This window comes from Nothobranchius furzeri, chromosome 16 (assembly GCF_043380555.1).
Source record: "Nothobranchius furzeri strain GRZ-AD chromosome 16, NfurGRZ-RIMD1, whole genome shotgun sequence".
NCBI lineage: Eukaryota > Metazoa > Chordata > Actinopteri > Cyprinodontiformes > Nothobranchiidae > Nothobranchius > Nothobranchius furzeri.
In genome coordinates this window covers 33069544-33092005 of record NC_091756.1, presented here as the reverse complement: position 1 = coordinate 33092005, position 22462 = coordinate 33069544, and the positions used below count along the sequence as shown (strand labels likewise).

Sequence of the window (22462 nt, the reverse complement as noted above, 5' to 3'; positions counted from 1 at the left end):
AGTGGGGGGGACACAGGGAGTGTGTGTGTGTGTGTGTGTGGGGGGGGGGGGGGGGGGATCTTTACAATATGCTCTAATGGGAACAGGCTTCAACTCAAATGGTTGTTTTCCACTTGGTGCTAGAGCTCAACCAGTGTCAATTTAATATAGTGTAATATTGTTTTTGGATGGTAAAAAGTGCAGGGGTCAAAACTTGACTTTGGAAAAAGTGGGGGGGACATGTCCCCCCTGTCCCCCCCCCAAAATTACGTCCATGCTGAGTACAGAGAAGAAGAAAAAAAGAATGAACACCGACAAATAACTCCCTAACAGATCAAACTGTGGCATTTTAGTGTAGCTGTCTCTCTGTCTGCTGCATGATTTACAGCTTCATTTGTTCAAGGTTCGTCTGTTTATCCAAAAGCCCACCATCCATCCATCCATCCATCCATCCATCTTCAAGGTCAGGATGCAGGGTTGCCAGGTCCAGGAGGGAAGCCCAGACAGCCTCTCTTCCCATGTTCCACTGAAGGAATATGGAGTCCCTGGGCCAGAGAGGACATATGATCTCTACAGTAAATTGTGAGTCTCCTCCCAGTGGGACATACCCAGAAAACCTCAAGAGGAAGGCAATAGAGAGGTATCACTGTCAGATACTTGAACCACCTCAGCTGATTTTATTGAGTAATAACAGGGCTTCTGATTTAAGCTCCTCCCGTGTCTCTAAGGATGAGTTGGGCCACCTTGTGGAAAAAGCTTTTATCGGCTGTTTGAATCCATTTTCCTGGTCATGATCCAGATGGACAGAAATTCAGACCAGTGTTTTATGTAAGAAATCATATTAATGTTCACATAATGTTCATTTTATTTAAACAAAAAATAAATGTAAAACCCAATAAAAATACACAATTAACTATTTAATCAGAATTTTTCTAATTGTTTACATGTTGCTGCTGCTGACGGACTTTGAAACAAATGTTTAAATCTCTATAGATGTGAATGTTTATGTGAAGACAGCAACGGACAAATTAAACTGTTCTAATATTTTGAAATAATATTTCAAAAAACTGAACTGTCTTCTTCCGAAATGTCTGTCTCTCAAATTAGAGGTAAGCGTTTTGGATGCATCTAGTTTTTAACGAAAATAAAATAAAGGATGCAGCGATGCGGGCGTTGTACCGGTCTGTCGTGGTGAAGAGAGAGCTGAGTCTACATTCCTACCATCACCTACGGTCATGAGCTTTGGGTAGTGACTGTAAGAATGAGATCGCAGATACAAGCGGCTGAAATGAGTTTTCTCCGCAGGGTGGCTGGGCTCTCCCTTAGAGATAGGGTGAGAAATTCGGTCATCCGCTGCTCCTCCACATCGAGAGGAGCCAGTTGAGGTGGGTCAGGCATCTGATTAGGATGCCTCCTGGACACCTCCCTGGTGAGGTTTTCCAGACACGTCCAAATGGGAGGAGACCCAGGACACATTGGAGGGACTTTGTTTCTCACCTGGCCATGGAACTCCTTATTTTTCCCCTGAAAGATCTGGCCCAAGTGGCTGGGGAGAGGGAGGTCTGGACCTCTCAACTTAGACTGCTGCCCCTGCGACCCGACATTGGATAATGGATGGATGGATGGATGGATGGATGGAAGAATAAAGGATCATGCAAAGCACACGCCACAAGCTAAATTCTCCCAGAGACACAACAAGGACCACTTTGATGTTCCACCCCAGAATTTTCTCTGGACCCCTCAATGAAAATTTGCCTGGGGTGCCACTGTTAATCTCAGAGAAATGTGTTTCTTGCCACAAACGTTTACCTGCAGTTATGAATAAATGTATTTTGATTAACATGAACGTTATGAGGATGAACGTCTTCTGATGAACACCATTTTTTCTCCAAGGTTGAGTGAAAGCCAGACCAGTTTAAACTTAGTGTCACATACATTTAGCCGCAAGAGGGCGCCATACAACCACTGGTAATTATTTAGGGACTTTCCTTCTCCAGCATCTCTAGTCCCCGAGTCCAATCACAGGGGTGCCAAAATAAAGTGAGAATAAAGCTGGAGGCTGACATTTTCTCCGGGTGAGCGCCACAGGGATCCCTACGTGGAAAGCCCCTGGCTTTGACCAGATCAGACCCAATCAGAGCCAAAGACCGGGGCAGCTCCTCGCTTGGACTTCATCTGACAAAAAGTAAGTGTATCCTCTCTGGTCTGTCCTGGTTTCTTTTGCCCACACGTGTCTGGGAGAATATTCACTGATTATAGAAGAGTTTATTTGACTTTTAAAATTAATTGCGCATTTTATTTAATTTGTTCGTATAATATTACAATCGGACGTGGATGCCTTTTCATTAAATAAAAACGAGTTTTAAATCTTTTTTATGGCCGTTTGCCTTTTCAGTGTTTATTTAATTCCGTTTTGCCGCTTTGACAGTAAATCAAACACAGGAATATAACTCTTGCATTTTGAAATTCCACATGTCACAAATATATTTATTTATCTGTAAAACAACTTTATTTGTTTATAAAAATCGTATAAAGCAAACAACTTCATATAAAATATTATAATATGATAACTAAGGTGAACTAAATTGGATGGATATTTATTTTGAGACCTCGCTCATTTCATATTTTAATTTCACATTATTTTACATCACATCCAGCATTTTCCGTTGTCTCGTTGTCGTCAATATTTGGCCGCAGGTGCGCTCTGAAGTGTCACGCGCCCGTTTGAACTGTCTGCTCACAAATCCAACCAAAATCGAGTGTTTTGTGATAAGTTTGCGTAATAAATTCATCAAAATGCTGGGTTCCGTCCCAGAGCCAGATTGAGTCGGAGCAATTCGGGTTCTCCCTCCTCTCAGAAAAAAAGGTCCGGCCGGGTCTGGCGGAAGAATGTGGATCTGCAAAGACTAGTTCTGGTCCTGATGGAATAGAGAGAGGCTGGTACGCAGGACGCACCTGTAATAACACTCAGCAGGGTGAGCTGACTGCTGGTTTAAATGCGTTTTACGGACGATTAATCGACTTAAACGATTCCAAAGACTAAATTTATTGCTTTAATTCATGATAAAACGATTGATGCAAACGCACATTTTTTAAGTAATCGTTTTAGTCAATCCCGAGAGTGTCATCGGTGCGCATTTACGCACGCTCCTTTGATAAGAGCGCATTAACGCATCACGCGCTTTGGATGTGGCTCCGTTTGCATTCAAGGCCACCACGGATCCAAAAGGAGCCTCTCTCATACACAAACACAGCAAGCCATCCTCCGCAGCACCTCAAACATAAAACTAGTTATTTTGACAATGACGCGCCATGCACTACTGTTCGCTACTAATTCCAACCTGACTGGATTAAAACCTTCCAACACTCGGCATCTGCCTCTTGTTTCTCTGGGCCCCGGGGCCCCGCTAAGACCTCCGCGCTTCAACAGGTTCAGCTTTGTGCGCTCATTACGACCTCCATATGGCTGCCTGTGAACGCAGCGCTGTGTGTAATATAACTGCGTAAAGGCGCGGTGGAGGGCTTTTTGTTGTGAGCATTAGCCAATGTGTTAAGATGGTCTTTTATTTTACATTCAGGCAGGATGCTTGCTTCTTAGTCCACCAAAGCACAGGTGAGATGAAACTCAAGCAAACATTCGGAGCTTGAGAAATATCCAGACATCTCTCCATCCCCTCCCCTCGCTTTCTCCTCCTCCCGGGCGCGCGCTCTCACCCTCTTTGCACACTTGGTTTGGGAAAATCTGGGATTGATTTTAATGGGGAGTCGCCAGCCCGTAGCTCGTTTTACTCATGGATGTGCTGGGCAGCCTTCATTTGGTTTGAGCGTCCGGCGTGGATGGGTCCGGCTCTCCTATCCTCTCATCTGCGTCATCCTTTTGTGATTCTTCAATATCATCAAAGGCGCAGGAGAGAGAAAACAGGCTGCTTTGCGTTTGGAGAGAGCACCATCTGACAGGAAGAGACTAAATAGTTTAGTTTGGATCTCCCTGAAGTGTTTTTTCTTCTTTTTAATTCAGCAACACAAACGACTTGTGGTGAGTTCCAACTCCATGTCTGTTAAGTAGATTTCCGTTGTGTTTATTTGTGTGCAGAAACTTCTCAGTTTTACACACATGGGAAGTGACTGCGCACGTGTGACAGGCTCAGCTGTGTTCATACATTGAATAGATGCACGGATATAAGAGGTTGGTGCTGCGGGTTTATCATCAGGATGCACTGGATTTGAGACAGGTGTCTTCTTGTTGGTTCACACCTGGCTCTTGGTTTTAGAGTGTAGTCGGAGATTTAACAGAAACCTGACCATCTTTAAATATGTTTTTATTCCTAACTGAGCACCACATATTCATATTAAAGCAAAATATGAGAGGAGTCTTCTCACCCCAGGGCCCCCATTTACCAGGAAGGTGTTACACAAAACAAATGCTGCTTAAATCCATCCAGACAGCCTCAAAGTGAGAGCAGAATTCCCCTTTGAGTGCTTGTCCCAAGTGTTTTGAAGTGTGCCCCCCCCCCCCCCCCCCCCTCTTGAAAAGTGTCTGTCATTTGACCTACTTCTCACTCTCACCCCAAATGAACAGAAATGGTGCAAGAAAAAGGTGCTTTCTCTCTCTCGGTCCTCTAAAAGCTTGAGATTTGAAGTTTAAATCAACCAGATGATTTAAATCTATTCATCCTGAGTGCGGCTCTGTTTTTACAAACAAATCTATTTTTTTATTGCATCAGGACCTGTTTCCACCAGGAAGAGCACCGGGGAGCAGAAGGATGTGGCAGCTATTTTATTATTCACTCTTGCAAGTGTGTGTGTGTGTGTGTGTGTGTGTGTGTGTGTGTGTGTGTGTGTGTGTGTGTGTGTGTGTGTGTGTGTGTGTGTGTGTGTGTGTGTGTGTGTGTGTGTCAGAGAAAGAAAATGGAGAAAGCTCCAGTAACACAAGAAAAGTGTTTTTTCCTTCTGCCACTGAAACACAATTTTTCAGGCTTTTGGCTCAAACAGCTGAAAGTAAAGTCAGCACTTCCAATATATGTTTTAAATTCTGTTGCTTCAGCAGTTCAAGAGAGAGAAGTAATGCTATATCTTTTTTTTTCTAAATGTAACATCATCCAGGCCTCAACTTCAGGTATTTTTTAATAAATTCATAGAAAAAGTTGTCTGCTGAGGGTGATTTCTCAGATCTGTTCACTTTTCACCCTCCAGCTGTCAGGACTACCATCACACTCTAATTATAGAGCAAATAGTCTGGGTTTACTAGAATGACAGAAAACATTTTTCTAGCTGGGATCACTTCCAGCCCTAACCTAGCATTAGCATTAGAACTGAAAGTGGGACGTGAAAGACATCTCACATATTTGCCTCCACTTTAAATGTTAGAAATTGCTGTCATTCTCCAGAGTTAAGTGGCCGTGTGTTTTCTCTTCAAGTGACAAACGGCGTGTTTGTGCTTACCCTTTTGCTTAAAGTACCGATTATTCATCCGTGTGGCCACCGAAGATGCCTCTAGGTGTGGGGAAGAGAGCCCGGGAGCAGACACTCACATGCTCCATGCAGCCGTTTCCTGCACCCTGCCAGGCCTCTGTTTGACGGCCACACATTTTATCCAGATGCAGCTTGATCTCTCGCTGTGTTTGTGTGTGTGTGCGCGCATGTGTAGATGCAGTCCACATGTCTCAGTGCCCACTTACATCCATACACTTACAGAATCAGTTTAATGTGACTCATCTTCTCTTTCACTGAAGCTCTACCGACCTCCAGCATGAACACAAACTTAGCAATAAACCAGAGTGAAGGTAAAAAACTTCTCTCGTGAAGTGTGCAGGAATGGCTCATTGCTAGCACATTAAAGCAGGGGTGTTGCTAGAAAATAATGAAAAATGGGGGCCACCGGTACATTTTTGGGAGGGCACTCAACCAACAGTGTTTCATGACTCTATTGTTCTTTATTGCATAGCTGTCGGGAAGAAATCTTGGATCTGCAACAACAGAACATTTCAGGAAATAAAAAAAAAGTTTTAGTTTTACAATAAATGAACTTTGTGTGGTCACAAGTCACATGGTTATTCATAAACTCATACCAATAGGTGTGAAGGGTGGTCCGTTACTTGGAAATAAATGAAAGAAAACAAAGGAGATACAAGGTTTCTGTCCGACAGCCACTATTTGAACATCTCTACAGCGTGAGAGCAAAGGAACTGAAGTCTTTTGAGCTAAGACAAAACGGTCTTGTTTGTTTTTCTGTGACACTGACTAGCTGTGACGCATCAGAGGATGAGGTGAGAGGAAGCTTTTGTGTTTCCCTCCTGCATTTTAAAGAAATCATCAGTTTGTTCATCAGCAGCATGTGTGTGCTCATGTTTAATGTGTAGAACTTTGCAAGCACTTAATAAAATGAATGGTGGTTTCCCCCCTGCGAGTTCAAAGCAGGTCCTTGCTTTTGGCTGCGGGGTAGAGGTTGCTCTTGAGCAACCAAAAAGAAAAAGTCTGTTTTCGTTTTTTTTTTTTTTTTTTTTTGTCGTTGTCTTTGGGAGAACAATTACTCAGTCTACTGCGGACAACCTTCTTAAAGACGCAACGGAGCGTTCGTCTCTTTTCCTGAATCTCACCATCTCTTTAAACGGTTTACGTCTGCATTTTGACTCAGGAACACCTTGTCTGCCTGTCAAACCCTCGGTTTGTTCTCATCCTGAAGACGGGTCGGCTGGAGGAGTTTAACTTCTCAGCAGCTCCAGTGATGGTTTTTGAATTTATGACTGCGAGTCATCGTCTGCCTCTGACCATCACCTCTTTCTCACGTGCATCTTGACAGCACATGGAGGAGAAATAGTTATTGTATTTGAAAACAGATCACAGTTCGACATGGACAGCTATAAATCTCCAGACTCCGGGTCTCCTCACTCCCAAATTCATCTTCCTGTCAGTTAAACATCTGAGACAAAGTATGACTTTAGCCTCCTTGTCACGAAGGTCTTGAGCTGAAATGTTTCATCCTAGAAGTTGTTCTGAAGAGGAGCTTGGTGGGAACTTCATGGTTGTTGAGCAAACGTGCTGCTGCAGCACAGCAGTTATGCTGACACTTTAACTCTTTTAATCTGTGTTTTAAATCAAGAAGATTACACCTCTTTCACCCCTAAAAATGTTATAAACAAAAAAGGCTTGATTTTTGTTTTTGACGATAACCATAGCGGTGGTTTTAAAGTTTCATCTGATTATTTTCTAGGTGGTTTTTGTGTAAAATGGGTAAAAATGTGAGAAAGGTTCAGTTTCAGAATACGTCCTACTTCTTTAATGTAAATCCAGAAGTAATCCCATTATCCTTTTGGTATTAATGTTAACTTTTGAAGGGTTTTGGCTCAAGTAGCAATACTTCCAGCTGCAGCTTTCATCCAAAAATCCAAATAAATATGAAAAGAGCAGATCATTTGTCAGTTGGTTGTGAAAAGGTCTATTTATAAGAAATTATCTGAATATTTTAAAACTTTTGCACGAGTGATTTTGTTCCTGTTCAGTTCCGAGGATGGTGAGTCAGCCAGGTCATGTCTTTCTCACCAACAGCACAAGTTTTACTACATCCCCTCCAACAGAAAACATCTCCTTTCAGCACGTTCTTTCCACGTTCTACCAAAAATAAATAAATGTTACTTTTGTAGTGAATCCCAAATGTGCATAAAATGTGATAATGGAGTCAGTTTAACGCAACTTCCTTCCACCCTCATAGGACCCTCTCACCCTCCTGTTCCACTTTTCTTCGTCTGCTTGAGTGGTTCGGTTCTGGATCGGGTTCTGCTGATTCAAAGAAGTGTTTTAAAACTCAGGGTCAGTCATGCGGGCTTGGCCGCTGATGCTCCTGCATTCCTCTGCTGGGCGTTCAGCCTTTCTTCTTGTTTCTGTTCGATGGAAATATAAAAGAATATTTATCCACTCCTGATGCGTTTTGGGTCACACACACACACACACACACACACACACACACACACACACACACACACACACACACACACACACAGAACCTCTAAGGAGGCTTTAAAATTTGTCAGTGATCCCCCTGCTAATGATGCCCTCAGCTGTGAGAGTTGACCCCCTCCTGCCCTCAAGCCTCCCTGCTCCAGACCCCCCCCCCCCCCCCCCCCATGCTTAATGAATGCCAGCAAGAAGCTCAGAGTATTCTTCACCTCTAAATCCTACACACACACACACACACACACACACACACACACACACACACACACACACACACCCTGGCAGAAACGGATCTTTGACCCCCGTTACCTGACTCCTGTCAGTCATGGTAATTCATGTGGGCAGGACCGTTTCCCATCTAAAACAGAACAAGACTCAAGCTGGTGGTTCAGTCATCAACAGAAGGATCATTGTTTTGAAAATGACTTTTTTCTTGTGAATGAGATTTTAATCAGATGAAGGTTTGAGACTTCAGGGGTGAACTTGGGTTCTATTAACAATTACAGCTGATCAATGGCTACAGCTCAGTCAGATTTACAGGTATAGAAGTAAAATGGTAAATCACCTTTATTTGTAAAGCTCCTTAGGGTTCTACCAAGGTGCTTCACAACACAATCAGACACTCACCACTTCACACACACATTCACGCACTGGAGGGGATGAGCTACGATGTCACCACAGCTACTGACAGAGAGGAGGCCTGCCGAACACAGGTGCCACTGGTCCCTCCGACCACCACCAGCAGGCAAGGCAGGTTAAGTGTCTTGCCCAAGGACACAACAGCAGCATTCTGTGGTTGGTGCCAGGATTGAACCTGCAGCCTTTCAATTACTGGACAACCCGCTCTACCTCCTGAGCTACTGCTGTCCCAAAATGTAGTATGTTGGTAGTTGGAAGTTCTCCTTAACACATATTCTTAATCCCATTTCACACAGAATGGGAAACATGACCACTCATGGCTCATGCAATTTCTGTAACTTCTTGGCAGCCTGCATGCAGATGGTCCAGCAAATAGGGTTGTCACGGTATGAAAATTTAACCTCACGGTTATTGTGACCAAAATTATCACGGTTTTCGGTATTATCGCGGTATTTTTTAAACGGTGTCGCATATGTTCAGAAAGCATTGATAGTCCTGTTCTACACAAACTGAAATAGTTTTGAAAAGGTTTAACAGTGTTTATTAAACCTAAAATAACACAAAGCCTTAGCAAAAGTGCAACTTTTCACAAGTAAAGGAACAAATAGCTTCTTTTTCTGGAACATGTTACAGTAGTCAGTGCAGGTTTAAATTATACAAATCCAAACATTCAAAACATAAACAATATGTAAACAAATCAAAGAAACACCACTTGTTTTCTCATATACTTGTTTTCTTCATTATCAAAATGAAAATCTAAAACTCCAGTCCACACTTGACTTGAGCGCTGTACAAGTCAACCTTAAAAAATATGTATTTAAAATAAATAGCCACTTTAAACAAATTACTAAAATAACTACTACACTATGTAATCAAATCCAAATGTTCAAGTATAAATGGCATTGAATAAGTAAACAAATCAATGACAAGGAACTAATTGTATATTTCTCTTCATCATCAACAAATAAGATGCTTCATCCAGCAACAGGGTGTCCGTGACACGGTTTAAATGCTGGCAGAGGACGCTGCGGCTGCAGTATATAGTGACTCGTTGCATTCTCCCTCAACCAAAAGTCCTCACGTCATGCATTTCAGCTAAAATGCTAATGTTAACTTACCTTGCACTGGCTGTAGAGACGTGGGTGATGGTCACGCAGATGTGCCATTAGATTCGAAGTGTTGCTGCCTTTTGCAGACACTTGTTTCCTGCACGTTCTGCAAACGGGATAGCCTTCTTCTATTAACTGTCCCTCAGCGTTTTTCAGAAATCCAAAATATGCCCATACTTCCGATTTAGTCTTCTTTGAGGGCTGATGGATGTCCTGGGTGCTGCCGTCTCCTCCTTCGGCCATTATTTCAGCTTCAAAGTTTTGGTGCCGTTGCAAACTAAAAAGTGTGTGTGCACGCCGCGGGAACTTCAGCTGAAGCGACGGTGGCTGGTAAGGGTCACCGCGCCGAAACCGCGGCCACGGCAAACCCACCGAGATAATATAGTTTTTTAAAAACTGGACGGTTATTTTTATTGTCAACTTTTTTACCGGGGTTTACCGCTATACCAGTTACCGTGACAACCCTACCAGCAAAACAGACTCCATGCAGAACTCTGCATGGAAACTCCACAGCCGGTGTGAATGGTCGGCGTACAGTCAGTGATTTTTGGTCTATGTAGAAGCTGTATGGAAACCGGACTGCATCAGAATCAGAAAAGTTTTATTGTCATTTGTGTGTGAAACCACAACTTTAGGAAATTGCTGCATGTATTTGGTGCAAAAAGAAATAAATTAGAAATAAGCAAAATTAATTGATTTCATAAAAATTAGCTCAAAGTAACTGCTGGATGTCTACCTCTGATTCATTTTGGGCTCATTCAAGATGGCCACCACAACCAACCTTTGGCTTTCCAGGTGCTTATATGTTATAAATAGTAGCTGAGCATCATTCAGCACACTCCACGTGCAGAATGACAGCGTGAGACATTGTTTATTTCTAGTATTTGATGAAAATAGCTCTAACTGCCAATGTCCGATGTGGAAGGCAGTAGATGGGAATTCCTTTTCTTTGCATAAAGATACTAAAAGGGAAACGATTCCACAGTCAGCCCGACAAATCTTAGTTCTCTCAACCTATCAGGGCATTTCATGCAAAAGTCTGGGCAGGTAGTTGAGATTTCCTGTTCTGGTATCATCCATCCCAGAGGGTTCCAATCTCTGAACCGTGTCCACTTCCCCAAATCCCCAAAGGAGTGTAAAAGGTTCGCAGTATGGATCCCAGTATGGATCCGAAGTGGCTCAGCTGTTTTTGTCCCATCCTCACCTCCCCTGATGCCCTCCTCTACACCCAAGCCAAATAAAGTCTCTCAGCAACTCCTGTTTTCCTAATCTGTGAACTCTGACAGAGGCGCCCACGCTTGAAAGGGAGACATCTCAACATGGGATGATCTCCCAGTGACAGGGAGAAGCTGAAACAACGTTCCCTGGAATGTCTCCACTTAAACCAGCAGACCCCCCCTGTTGTTTGGTGTTTCCTCTATTTGACTGAACACATGATTCAGTGGTAGCTCAGTAGCCACATTACTATTGTTCCATAAGGTTCTAGTTTGTCATGCCGCTCAGACCTTTCACTCATGTAGAAACACTTCAGCTACTTTAAGAGCCTTTTGCTTTGTAACTTTAATGTTTGTGTAGATTTGTGAGCTGGGTTGCATCTTTACCTTGGTTTGGGTTCAGGGTTAGGGTTAGTTGTGCAAAACCTACAATGGTTTATAAAAGATTTAAAGCAACACTCTCCAAAATGAGGATTTTATGTGATTTTTTTAAATGTGTGGCTGAAGTATTCCCATTGATTTTTTAAAACATTTGTATTGAAACAGCACGTGTTCTGGATCGGTGGTCCCTAGCTTACTTAGCATCACCAAGGTTTGTTGCTCAAAATGACTTAATGTAAATCACATTAAGTTGCCTTTGTGTTGGAAATGAGCTAAATAATTAAAGCTGTTGGCTTTGGTTGTGAAGTGTAAACTATAAATTGGATAGTTTGCACCTTATAGACACAAAATTGGACCAGACTTGTGTAACCGCTTCTATAATAAAGTCTGTGAAATATCCTGATCATCTTCCTATCGTTAAAATGAACTTGCTTGTTAAATGCAGAACCACAATGCGTTTTGTCGTAGGTTGTTTTTTCTGGGATCAGCTGGTTACATTTTTCTGCTGACAGCTTGGCAGAATTTACAGATTCTTACATAAAGATTTTGTGGACCTGGCACACCTTTGACAGATTTTACTGCCTTGTGGAGAAAGCCTGCAGCCAAACCAGCCTTTTTGGTGAGTTTTTGGAGCATCTCAGAAAACCTGTTAACACTTGCTGCAAGGCTTGCATGGGCTTTCGAGGTCAGACTGTGTGAATTTAACAGTCACTGCTCTTGCTCTGTTTAACCTAAATGCTCTAGTGCCAGATACGCCTGGAAGAGTCCCCGTTAGGCCGAGTCGCTCATGAACGGGACCATATTTAGTCATTTGAAGTTCCAACAGCCTCAATCTCCCCTCCTCTTGTCCCCCTCTTTCATTTTTTTATGTCTCTTTATGTCACTCTGCTTCACGTTATCCCAGATTATTCTCTACTTTTCTCTCGTCCACATATGCGTTCTGCTATTTGTTGTCCACACTGATTTATTTCCCCATAATGTCACTTTTTACACCATATAACACATCTGCCCTTCTCTAATGTCATTTTCGTCCTAATCATTTTAAAATCTACTACATGCCCATCATAAGTTTGAATAATCATCTTGTTTTCTTTCTTCCCTTTCCTCCATTTCTATTCTAGTTCTTCCTTTGCACGTCTGAGATCTCAGCTGAAAGAATTTTCTTAGATAAATCGGTGTCAGGCTTTACCACAGCCAGTCTTTAGACACTGTGATTTTTCTGATAAACTCTTGTCTTTGTGTCTATATTCAATCTTTATTCTGGCAAACAATTATTATAGGTCAATAACTTTTTACGTCTGATAAGTTTTCTCTTTAATTATTTACAATTGACATCCATGTTCATGGGAAATAGTGGGACAGGAAGAAGACAAGATACCTCTGTGGGTGAAGTGAAATAAATAGCTATATACCTTAAAGTTATTTTTAAAAAACTCTCGTAAACAGAAGTTAACCAAACACGTAAAAGTTTACCCAGCAATGAAGATTCTGTGCATCAGGTCTAGATAGCTGTATTAAAGATTAGTAGAAAAAAAATCTTATATTTTTTCTAGCCTAGAAATCTAGACAAACCGTAGCAATAACACAATATTTTGCTATTGTAACCTCAGCAGGTCCACCATTGGCCCAAACTATTGTAGACCAAGCCAATCAGCATCCTGCGTCTACAGAGAGATGTTGGGCAGGCTTAGCAGCAGAGATAAAAATGAAGAAAAACCACAAAGATGATGTTGGTTCATGAACAGGACTCTTTTGAAATGGCTTTGGCATCAACATTGAATGGTTAGACTTGGGCTTTTCTTTTAGACGTGAGCAGTTAGAGGTTCTTATGTCATTTGTTTCGAAAAGTTATGTGTTTGCTTCATCATCAATGATGTGGATTGCTCCACTGATGGATTTCTGTAGCTACAAATACATCACGTTGTTTGTGGCTTTGATTAATCCTAGCACTTTCAATTTGGTGTGGTTGACAAACTGAAAGACAACTATTGACGTGCTAAAGAAAATGTTTACATGTAGCATGCATGTGAAAACTGAGAGTGACTAAAAGTGTTGATTTACACAGTTTTTCAGTGAACGAGACCTTTGAAAAAATAAAATCAGCCCATACCACCTGTTGATCCACCACCAGAGGGCAGTAAGCAGCTACAATGGTAAGTCTGCAAAACAAGCTAGCTTAAAGAGTAACTAAACCCCAAAATTACTTATTTTTGCAAATCATCTGTATAATTGGGTCTTTACAAATGCAATCTTTCTGTTTCTGTGCATTTTTTGACATGTTTGTGCAAACTTGATAAAATCCAACACTCCAGGTCTAAAAACGTCCTAGTGCTGCCCCCTGTGGCAGAACAGCGGCTGCTGCATTTTAAACTTGTGATTGACTGGGGCTGGAACAATTTCACATCATCGGTACAGTCTCTTCCCACTCCCCCTCCCTCCCAGGATGGGAATTCCCCACACGTGGCCATGCTACTCTGTGCCTCCTGGCAATGCCCACTTTGATGGCATTTTTCGAATCTTGACTAGGGGTGGAGTTACATTTTTTTAAGCTGTGCAGTCCCTCTTTAAAAGATTTTTGTTCATGCCTCTTAACAACGTTCTACTTAGGGATGCAACGGTACCACTTTTTCCAAACCGATAGAATACCGATACTTGGATCCGAGTACTCGCCGATGCCGATTACCGATACAATTACTTCTACCACACACAAAAAAAATGCTATGAATTGGAATACAGGTTTTATTTTCTTCTGTGCTTTAAACAGTAAAAGACTGTGAGGTAGATAAAAAGTAAAATATATTAATAGAAAGCATCACAAAGCTAAAATTTTAGATGAGCAGAAATGATAAGTTACAGTGAAGCCACTTTCAAGCAAATGCTTTGGTATCAGTTCCTGGTATTGGTTAATTTTTACCCTAGTTCTGTCATGTTCTGTGTCCCTTTGTTCCCCAGCCCCTCCAGTTCCCACTCCAGGTTCTCCTTTTGTGTTTCATAGTGCCCTCATATGTCCTTTGTCTGTGTCTCATTTATGGGTCTCTTTGTGTTCCTCATTTGTCCCCTGGTCTTCAGCCTTCCAAATATATGTCTCAGGTCCTGCGTCCCTTTAGTCTTCTCCAGTCACCCCTCTGCAGCCTGTCATCGCTCTGCAGTGTTTATAGTTTCAGCTTTTCATTTTATTAGTCTCTTTTATATGTTTTGTCCCACCAGTCTTTGTAGTTCTCCTTCCCTTTAGAATATTAGTTATGTGGTTTCTTTTCTTGTTTTTAGGTTTTTTCTTAGGTCATGTGAGTTCCCTCCCTGATTACGTATTGCTTTCACCTGGTCCTCTCCCCACACACCTGCAGCTCATCTGCCTCCTATCATGCCCCAGTTTATTTAAGCCCTGTCCTGTCTCAGTGTCTTGTCGGTCCATTGTTGTTTGTTCAGTGTTGTTTTGGTGCTCTGTGTGAGCTTCCTGTCCCGGCCCCAGTTTGTGATCTAAGTGGGCTTTGGTTTTCGTGTTCTGGATTTTTGGATTTTGGCTTCTTGCCTTTTTTTTGGATTTAATTCTGTTTATCCTACAATAAAAGGATTTTTTCTTCATATCCACTCCTGCCTCGTGTCATCCTGGGTTCTGCATTTTGGGTTCTAACATCCCTCCAACATGACAAGTTCTAACAAATTATAGCTATACACATATTTTGGGAATAAAACAAAATGAAGTGGTTCTCTTGCAAATTGTCTAAAAACCTCAGCCAATAAAATGGCTCAGTCCAAAATCAACGATTGGACTATCTGGTTGTTTGACTCAATGAGCCACTACACTTCTACACTTCCCTGGGTCCTCCACTCAGTACGCCTGTACATATTTAGCAGCAGAACACCACTGGTGTGAGAGGTTCATGGCTCAATAAAATCAGAGGAACTGAGAAACTGCCGGCTGCTACCACTTCAACTTCAGAACAAACTACCAGAGTTCCAAAAAGAAAAATACCCTTTGAAGTCATGGGCAACAAAAGACGTTTGAACCTAGAAAACGATGACTGGTGTTAAGCGCTGTCTAGTTTCCTCTTGCAATGTGGGCTCTGGTATCAGGGAGTCGTGGCCCAGAGATAATAGCTGACAGGAGAAGTGAGTGTTCTGTGACCATGTTTGTGTTTATAAGTTAGCTTGATTTGCAAATTTTCTGTTGCAACTTTAGGCCAGACTAGATTTGTAAACATTTGCAAAACTAGTTTACAATGGGTTAAAATAAATTAAATACCTTTAAAAGCTGTCAGGTTTATCTTGGCTTAGAAAAGATTAAAAAACATCATGCAACCATGCCTCAGTCAAATGATGAAATTGTATTTAAAGATACTCTTGTGGAGCACTTTCACTGTTTTGCATTCTGATCACAATAAAAGATAAAATATTTCATCTTTTCACGTTTTGTTCATTAGAGCCAATGCAAGTTGTCATTTATGTAATTTACATGAGACAGTTTTCAGAAATGAAAATAAAATAGAAAAACGATTGTTAAAGCTATATTTCTCGCCTGAAGGACATGAGTAATTGTGAGCTGAAGGTTTTGATTGGATGTCTTAGAAGTTTCTTAAGGCTCCTTCTGAAACCAAAAATTACAGGACAAGCAAATGAATAATTTGAACCCTCAAAATATGTCATAAGAAGACACAAAAACATAAGATCGAAGTTCAAGTGAGTTTCAAGCCCCGCCCCTTCATGTCAACTACTGGTACTTATTATAATTGTTTTTAAATCAGGTGATGACCTTTGTTGATTCTAATAGTTTTTACTTTGCTGTTGCAAAATGAAATATTATTTTTTCTCTATATATATTTAACTATCACTGGTAAACTGATGCTTAAAAACTAAATTATTTTGTAAATTATAAATTTATTAGTAGTCGGGTGTGTTCACTCTAGCCCAAAATAAGGAACATAGGTGCACACGTGTATGGGTTATCTCTGGCTTCACTTTTGGTTTTCATCATACGACGGATGCTATAAGGTTAGCGTAAATAAGCTTCCTTTATGTTTACTAATGTTAAAGGGATATGCAAATTTCATATTTTTAAATAATTTTCTTGAGCTAATATGTGCTAAAATGACCCTTTACATAGATAATGAAATGCCACTCAGACCCCACTATTCTCTGTGGCCAGAATACCACATTTGCAACTTGAGAGTTGGTGGACTTCTCCCTGCTGGTGGAGAGAGCTGTGGAGCTGACATGGTGGAGCTGCAGTCTGCTTCCAGCATGTTTCTTGCATGTTTTAGATCATGAGCACAGTTGATTTGTTGGATTTAGTGATGAACCGCTTTTCTAGAAATGAATAATAGCTTAGGAGACATTTCTGCTGTTAGATTAAGGTTTTAAAAAGACAAACTCACAGCATGTGTAATTTTTTGTTAACGACAAAGAATTAATAACAAATTCTAGAGGGTGCTAAAAGCAAGAAAAACATTCTAGTAACCCTTTGAACCAAATTAATCCACATTATCACATTTCTGTTCTCGGTTAGCTGTCCGGGGCTGGAGGCTAGGAGTGGGAGCTGGCCGTCTGGTTGGGGTCTGAGGTGGTGTGTCGCTTTGCTCTGCGTTGGGCGGGTACCTGCTCATCATTACCCCAGCAGAACAAGGCTAGCTCTGGTTTCCCGAGAATGGCTGTGCCTTCTGTGCAGCAGTACCAGGACAAGAGTGAATAGGGTGTGTATGAGGAGCGTGAGTGGTTGTATGACGTACATTCTTGTAAGTCTTTAGGTCGTATGTGTATATGTGAGCATGAGGGAGGGAGCATGCAACTGTGCTTGTGTGTGAATGTATATATCACGTAGGTTCTTGGACTCCTCCCCTCTCCTGGGACATCTTTTAGTGCTACAACCTCTTCAGCTACCCTCCCCCTGCTGCTTTTTATGCCGGTGGGTGGTGCCTCAGTCTACCTGCATATCAGCAGCTCCTGTGTTGGGAGTGAGAAGTTTTTGGCATCTGTCAGGTCGCTCCCGGTGGCTGCCTGGTGGGGTCTGGATCCCTGTACTCTGTCGGGTCCCAGGCGGGGTTGGTCACGCTTGGGTCCTGGGCAGCTGCGTTCATACCTCGGCCAGCTCGGAGGTGGGTGGCTATGGGTGGGTCTGGGGGCTTGCCGTTGTTATCTCCCAGGGCTCTGGGGGCTGGTTGTGACCGCCGGGGTAATCCTCTGTGCCTCAAGGGGGGGAGGTTGGGGTTTCTCCGGCAGCTGTCTCCTTGGGGTTCCTGCGCTTCGGGGAAACTCATGGATGTCTAGCACTTGGAACTCTTCCATCTTCTACAGGTCTTTGGAGGCAGGTCTGTTACCTCTCACACTCTTTATTGGACACTCCTAGAGAGAAACCTTACATACACACGCATGTGTACACAAACAGGTGCTAACATGGTGCTCTCACAATGATGGACTTGGGCCTTTTTAACACATCACCTGTGTGGTGGCTGTGGTTGGCACTAAATACACTATGAATTATTACTGTGTGTTTCTAAACAAAAATTGTTACTTTTATATATCCTCATGTTGTTGGAGCAGGGATATTTTGGTCTTGTTGCATTTTTGTGTCCCCTTCTCTCTCTCTCTCTCTCTCTCTCTCTCTCTCTCTCTCTCTCTCTCTCTCTCTCTCTCTCTCTCTCTCTCTCTCTCTCTCTCTCTCTCTCTCTGCAGGTCTAGAAGCAGATTCTTGCTCATCACAAATTGCTTATTTTTGTGAACCCCTCCCCCACCTCTTCCATTTCTCTCCCCCCTTGTCTTACACTTCCGTCTCCAAACATATTCCTAACGTTGTTTTGGTATCAGGAGTGGCGTCATTGGCCCTTTGCACCGACATCACCTAATCACGTGGGGTCCGCCATACTGGACGGTAAAAGCATGTAAACAGTGTGCGACATGAGTACTAAACAAAGGGAAACGTAGAGCTTCACCGGAGTTTCAACGTGTGTAAACGATCTTGTTGCCGTCCATCATGGCAAACGGGGCGGTCCCATGAGTTGCGTGACGTCAATAGCAGAAGCTATAACGTTCCACCAGTGAGAGTAAAACTGCTAGGCTTGTCTTCGGCATTCAGACATCAATTCTGATCAGTTCTGACCGTTGTGTTTATAATAGAATGAAAGTGATACAGTATTATTAAAGAACTATTGGAGACAATAGAATGGGGAGTTCCCATTAGCTTATTTAAAAATGCTTGAGCAAAGTTTATTTTAACATCTCCAAATGTAGCTCAAAGGAAACCAACAAAAATAAAGAAACAAAGAAATGTTTAAAATCATTTTAAAGTTTCTGACTATTTTTCCACATAGGCAGCAGCTTTGTCCCTTTCTTCTCCCACTCCATTTTCCTTCAAAACCCAGTCTATGCTTTGAGAATGGGCCAAATGGTTGGGATTAAGTGCTTGAGCACAGAAGAGTAGTCCAATTTACCAGGACACTTGCTTCTTTGATGGGTGCTGGCTTTGGACCTCTCACACAATAAAAGAACAAAACTACAGGGTTTTTTTGCCTGCTTTAAAGCTGTCTAGATCTTGGCTGAAGCAGCCTTTTTGTTCTAAGATGAGGAGGGATGCTGTCATTTAAGATGAAATGTAAAGAAGAAGGTGGGCGTGATCTTTTTTAAATTTGACTTCAGAACTCCAGGGCCAGTCAGACAAGGGTTTTATAGATTTGACTCCCATTGGAAAAAAAAGTGGATTAAGAAAACAAAATCTTTAAGCGTTATGCATCTCTTTATTTCTATTTCTTTCAGGGCTTTAATCCCTGCACCCCCTCAGTCTGTCTGTTGCTGTGACTGAATGGCCCCTCGTCCAGCTGTGAGCTTACAAATAACGGTCCAGGTACCTATCTGGACCCAAAGAAAGGCTTGAATGAAGGGCCTTGGCTCTAAACCCTCTAATGCTGAGAATAGTCCACAATAGCTATCACTTTTGGTGAATTTCCTGGTTCAATGAGTGAACATCATGCTGTTTACTTTAAGGTCACTTCTATTGAACAACAAATTGTTGATGCTTTAAAATATTTTAAAATCACAGCTGTAGAGGACAGCTTCCTTTTTCCAGCTCTTTTAAGGGAGATTTAACCAGAGTCCCACACGGTTCACAGCTTTGAAGCATCACCAGGGATTATGAGGTGACTTCTGCCATGCTTTTCAAGCATGACCAGAAGGTGCAGGCAGTTTTGACCTGAATACGAGCTTTAAATGGGGGATGGCATTAAAATTCAAGATGCAGTCATTTGCAGCCACCAAGTCTCTTTATGGTCACTTCCTTTCAGCTGGGCCTCTCATCTAACTGTCTTATCGTGTGACAGGCGTTTGATCGATGAAAACATTCACTTCACGACAGATTTAATTTTCTTTATAAGGGCAAATGTTTCTACTAGCCTAATATGGTAAAAAAACATTTTGTGACGATGATCTTTCTGTTTTTTCTCTGTCCTACAGGAAAGACTGGAGTCAGAGGTCAGTGAGCTCAGACACTTTCTGTCCACGGACTCACGCTAATAACAGAATTTGGACGCATCTCTCCAGAGAGACCTGGCTTCTGCACAAAGTCTTCTGGGTGCATAGAAAGTCTCATCTCTTCAAACGTGCTGACTCATTTTAGAGCAAAGGCCTGTGGAAGCAGAATGAGTGAAACTTGGTGGTGCCCACTGGGCCTGTTCTTTTTGATAAGCTCAGCCTCCACCCATAGTTCCACCAATCCTTTTGCAGGACAACAAACCCCTCTTGACCCATGCTATGACGATACAGGAGCAGCCCGCCGCTGCATCCCTGAGTTTATCAACGCTGCTTTTGGTAAGGATGTGACTGTGTCGAGTGTCTGCGGCCGGCCTCCATCCCGCTCTTGTAGTGTTGTTGAGCGAAGTGATGAGCGGCCCTCTGTACGCACGTGCCAAATCTGTGATGCATCGGACCCCCGCCGTTCTCACTCTGCATCCTACCTCACCGACCTCAACTCGGCCCACAACCTCACCTGCTGGCAGTCGGAGAATCTGAACACCTCTCCACACAATGTGACCCTTACCCTGTCATTGGACAAAAAGTTTGAGATCACTTACGTTAGCCTGCAGTTCTGCTCACCACGTCCAGAGTCCCTGGCCATATATAAGAGCATGGACTATGGCAAAACATGGATGCCCTACCAGTTTTACTCGTCACAGTGCAGACGTATGTACAACAGGCCAAACAAAGCAACCATTACCAAGCAGAATGAGCAGGAGGCCCTTTGCAGTGACGGACACACTGACCTGTACCCACTTTCTGGAGGTCTCATTGCTTTCAGCACTCTGGATGGAAGACCCTCTGGAAAAGACTTTGACAACAGCCCTGTCCTTCAGGACTGGGTCACTGTCACTGATATACGAGTGGTTTTTAGCCGGCCTCAGCTACCGCGGGAGCTTCCACTGGGCTCCGGAAGCAACAATGGGGGGAGGGACGATGACCCAATGGCAGTGACATCAACACTGCCAACATATTTCTATGCAGTTGGAGACTTCCAGGTGGGTGGGAGGTGTAAATGCAATGGCCACGCTTCCCGCTGTCTGAAAGACAAGGATGGCAAACTGGTGTGTGACTGCAAACACAACACAGAAGGGCCTGAATGTGACCGCTGCAAGCCCTTTCACTACGACCGGCCGTGGCAGAGGGCCAATGCTCGAGAGGCCAACGAGTGTCTGCGTAAGTGTTTCCCTCTCTGCCATTCTTTCATTATAAACATGTAGATAAATCTGAGTTTTCAGTGCTGCAGCCAGAAAACGAAGAGGGGGAGGTACTGAGCACATTTATTCAAACACTCACTGAAAAACAAGTACAGCTGTGCTGATTCCAACTTTTCAAATGATGCCTCTTTCAAAGGTTTTTGAAAAATACCCTCAGGCAGTAAGCGTTTGAAATTGTGCTTGAATTGATGCAAATCCCATTTGATTCAAATTCTTCTCATCTGGATTCTCATAAAGGACTTTAACGCAATCACTGAGCAATCTGAACTAAAATAATTTTGTTGTCTTAAAGGGGCCATTTCATGGAAAATCAACCTTTTTGAGCTTTTTACATGTGATGTTGTTATTTCCTCTTGAAAAAAACATTTTTGGCTGCATTCATGCGTTTTCCTGTTTCAGCTGCAAATTTAGTTTCACTTTTCTGTAAAGCATCAATGGGAGCTGATTTTGCTGTCAGGCCCTGCTCCTCTCCCCGGAAGCTAGCCTCTGGTCTGAAACCTGTCTCCTCTGGCCAGCTCAGGATATGTGGCTTAGGCGACTGGTATCACATAACTGACTTGATAGTCTGGTGGTTGGAGTGCTGGGCTTGTGTGCAGGTTTTCATTCTAGTCTCAACTGTAACAGTTTTTCTTCTTTTTCTTAGCCACACTTGCATATATTGTGTTTGAAACCCTTTATTGGTAAACTGTTTAAGAATTAAGGACTAATTAGTTTTTTTTTTTTTTTTACTTTCTTTAGCCGTTTTTACAAAATAATGCCGTGAATTTGCCGCAACGCCGTGGCAGCATCGGGGACCCTTAGGTCATTTATGAGTGGTCAGACCATGGGGGTAATGTGGTGCAGTTATGCCCTTTTTATTAAAGATAAGGATGATGGCGGCATAGAGGGGGTATGGGTCCCTGTGATGCGCGGACTTCCATTTATCTTGGATATAACTTGCTTTTTTTTGTGATTGAAGCCGTGATCGTTACGTTTTTTTTTAACTCCTAAAGGTGTCTGTCCCCATCAGTCCCTGTGCAGTCTCTGGTGATCTGAGCTTCAGCTCTAACAGAGACGCTCATGGAGTGCTGTGGCGCTCCAGTTTGCCATCTCTGTTGATTTAGCTCAAAAAGCAAAACTTAAGGTCCATGTTTACTTTCATTTTGAATATATTTACCGGCCGGAGCTCGCCATTAACTCCCCGCATCTTTTGCACAATAGCTGTTTATAAGTCAGACCGTTACCGCAATGTTACTACCAAGCGAGGCGGAGCGAATGTCACAAACTTTGCGCAACGCCATGCCAGCAAGGCGCGTTTATAAGACACACTGTTGCAGTAATATTACGCCAATTTGCCGGCATAGTTAGTCTTGTAAAAGGAGCTTTTGTTTATTTAATCAGTGTCCATGTGAGGTGAGCAGAGTAAGTAAACAAAAATTCTGTTTAGAAATGACCAAATTTAAAGATCTTAAGAGACAATTTTTTTTTTCCAGAAAAT

The 22462-nt window shown here is 42.5% G+C and overlaps 1 protein-coding gene across 2 annotated transcripts in view; it reads left to right on the top strand.

The window, feature by feature from the left end:
* Positions 1–2057: 2057 nt before the first annotated feature.
* Positions 2058–22462, top strand: part of ntn2 (netrin 2) — a 64286-nt gene continuing 43881 nt past the window's right edge. Inside the window, exons 1-2 of one of the 2 annotated variants that reach the window (XM_015963367.3) lie at positions 2058–2164; positions 19709–20944. In XM_015963367.3, coding sequence (XP_015818853.1) covers positions 19894–20944 — 1051 coding nt within the window. In that variant the 5' untranslated portion in view covers positions 2058–2164; positions 19709–19893. Of the gene's footprint in view, positions 2165–3688; positions 4016–19708; positions 20945–22462 lie in introns of those variants that run through there. The other variant, XM_015963366.3, reaches the window with a different exon arrangement.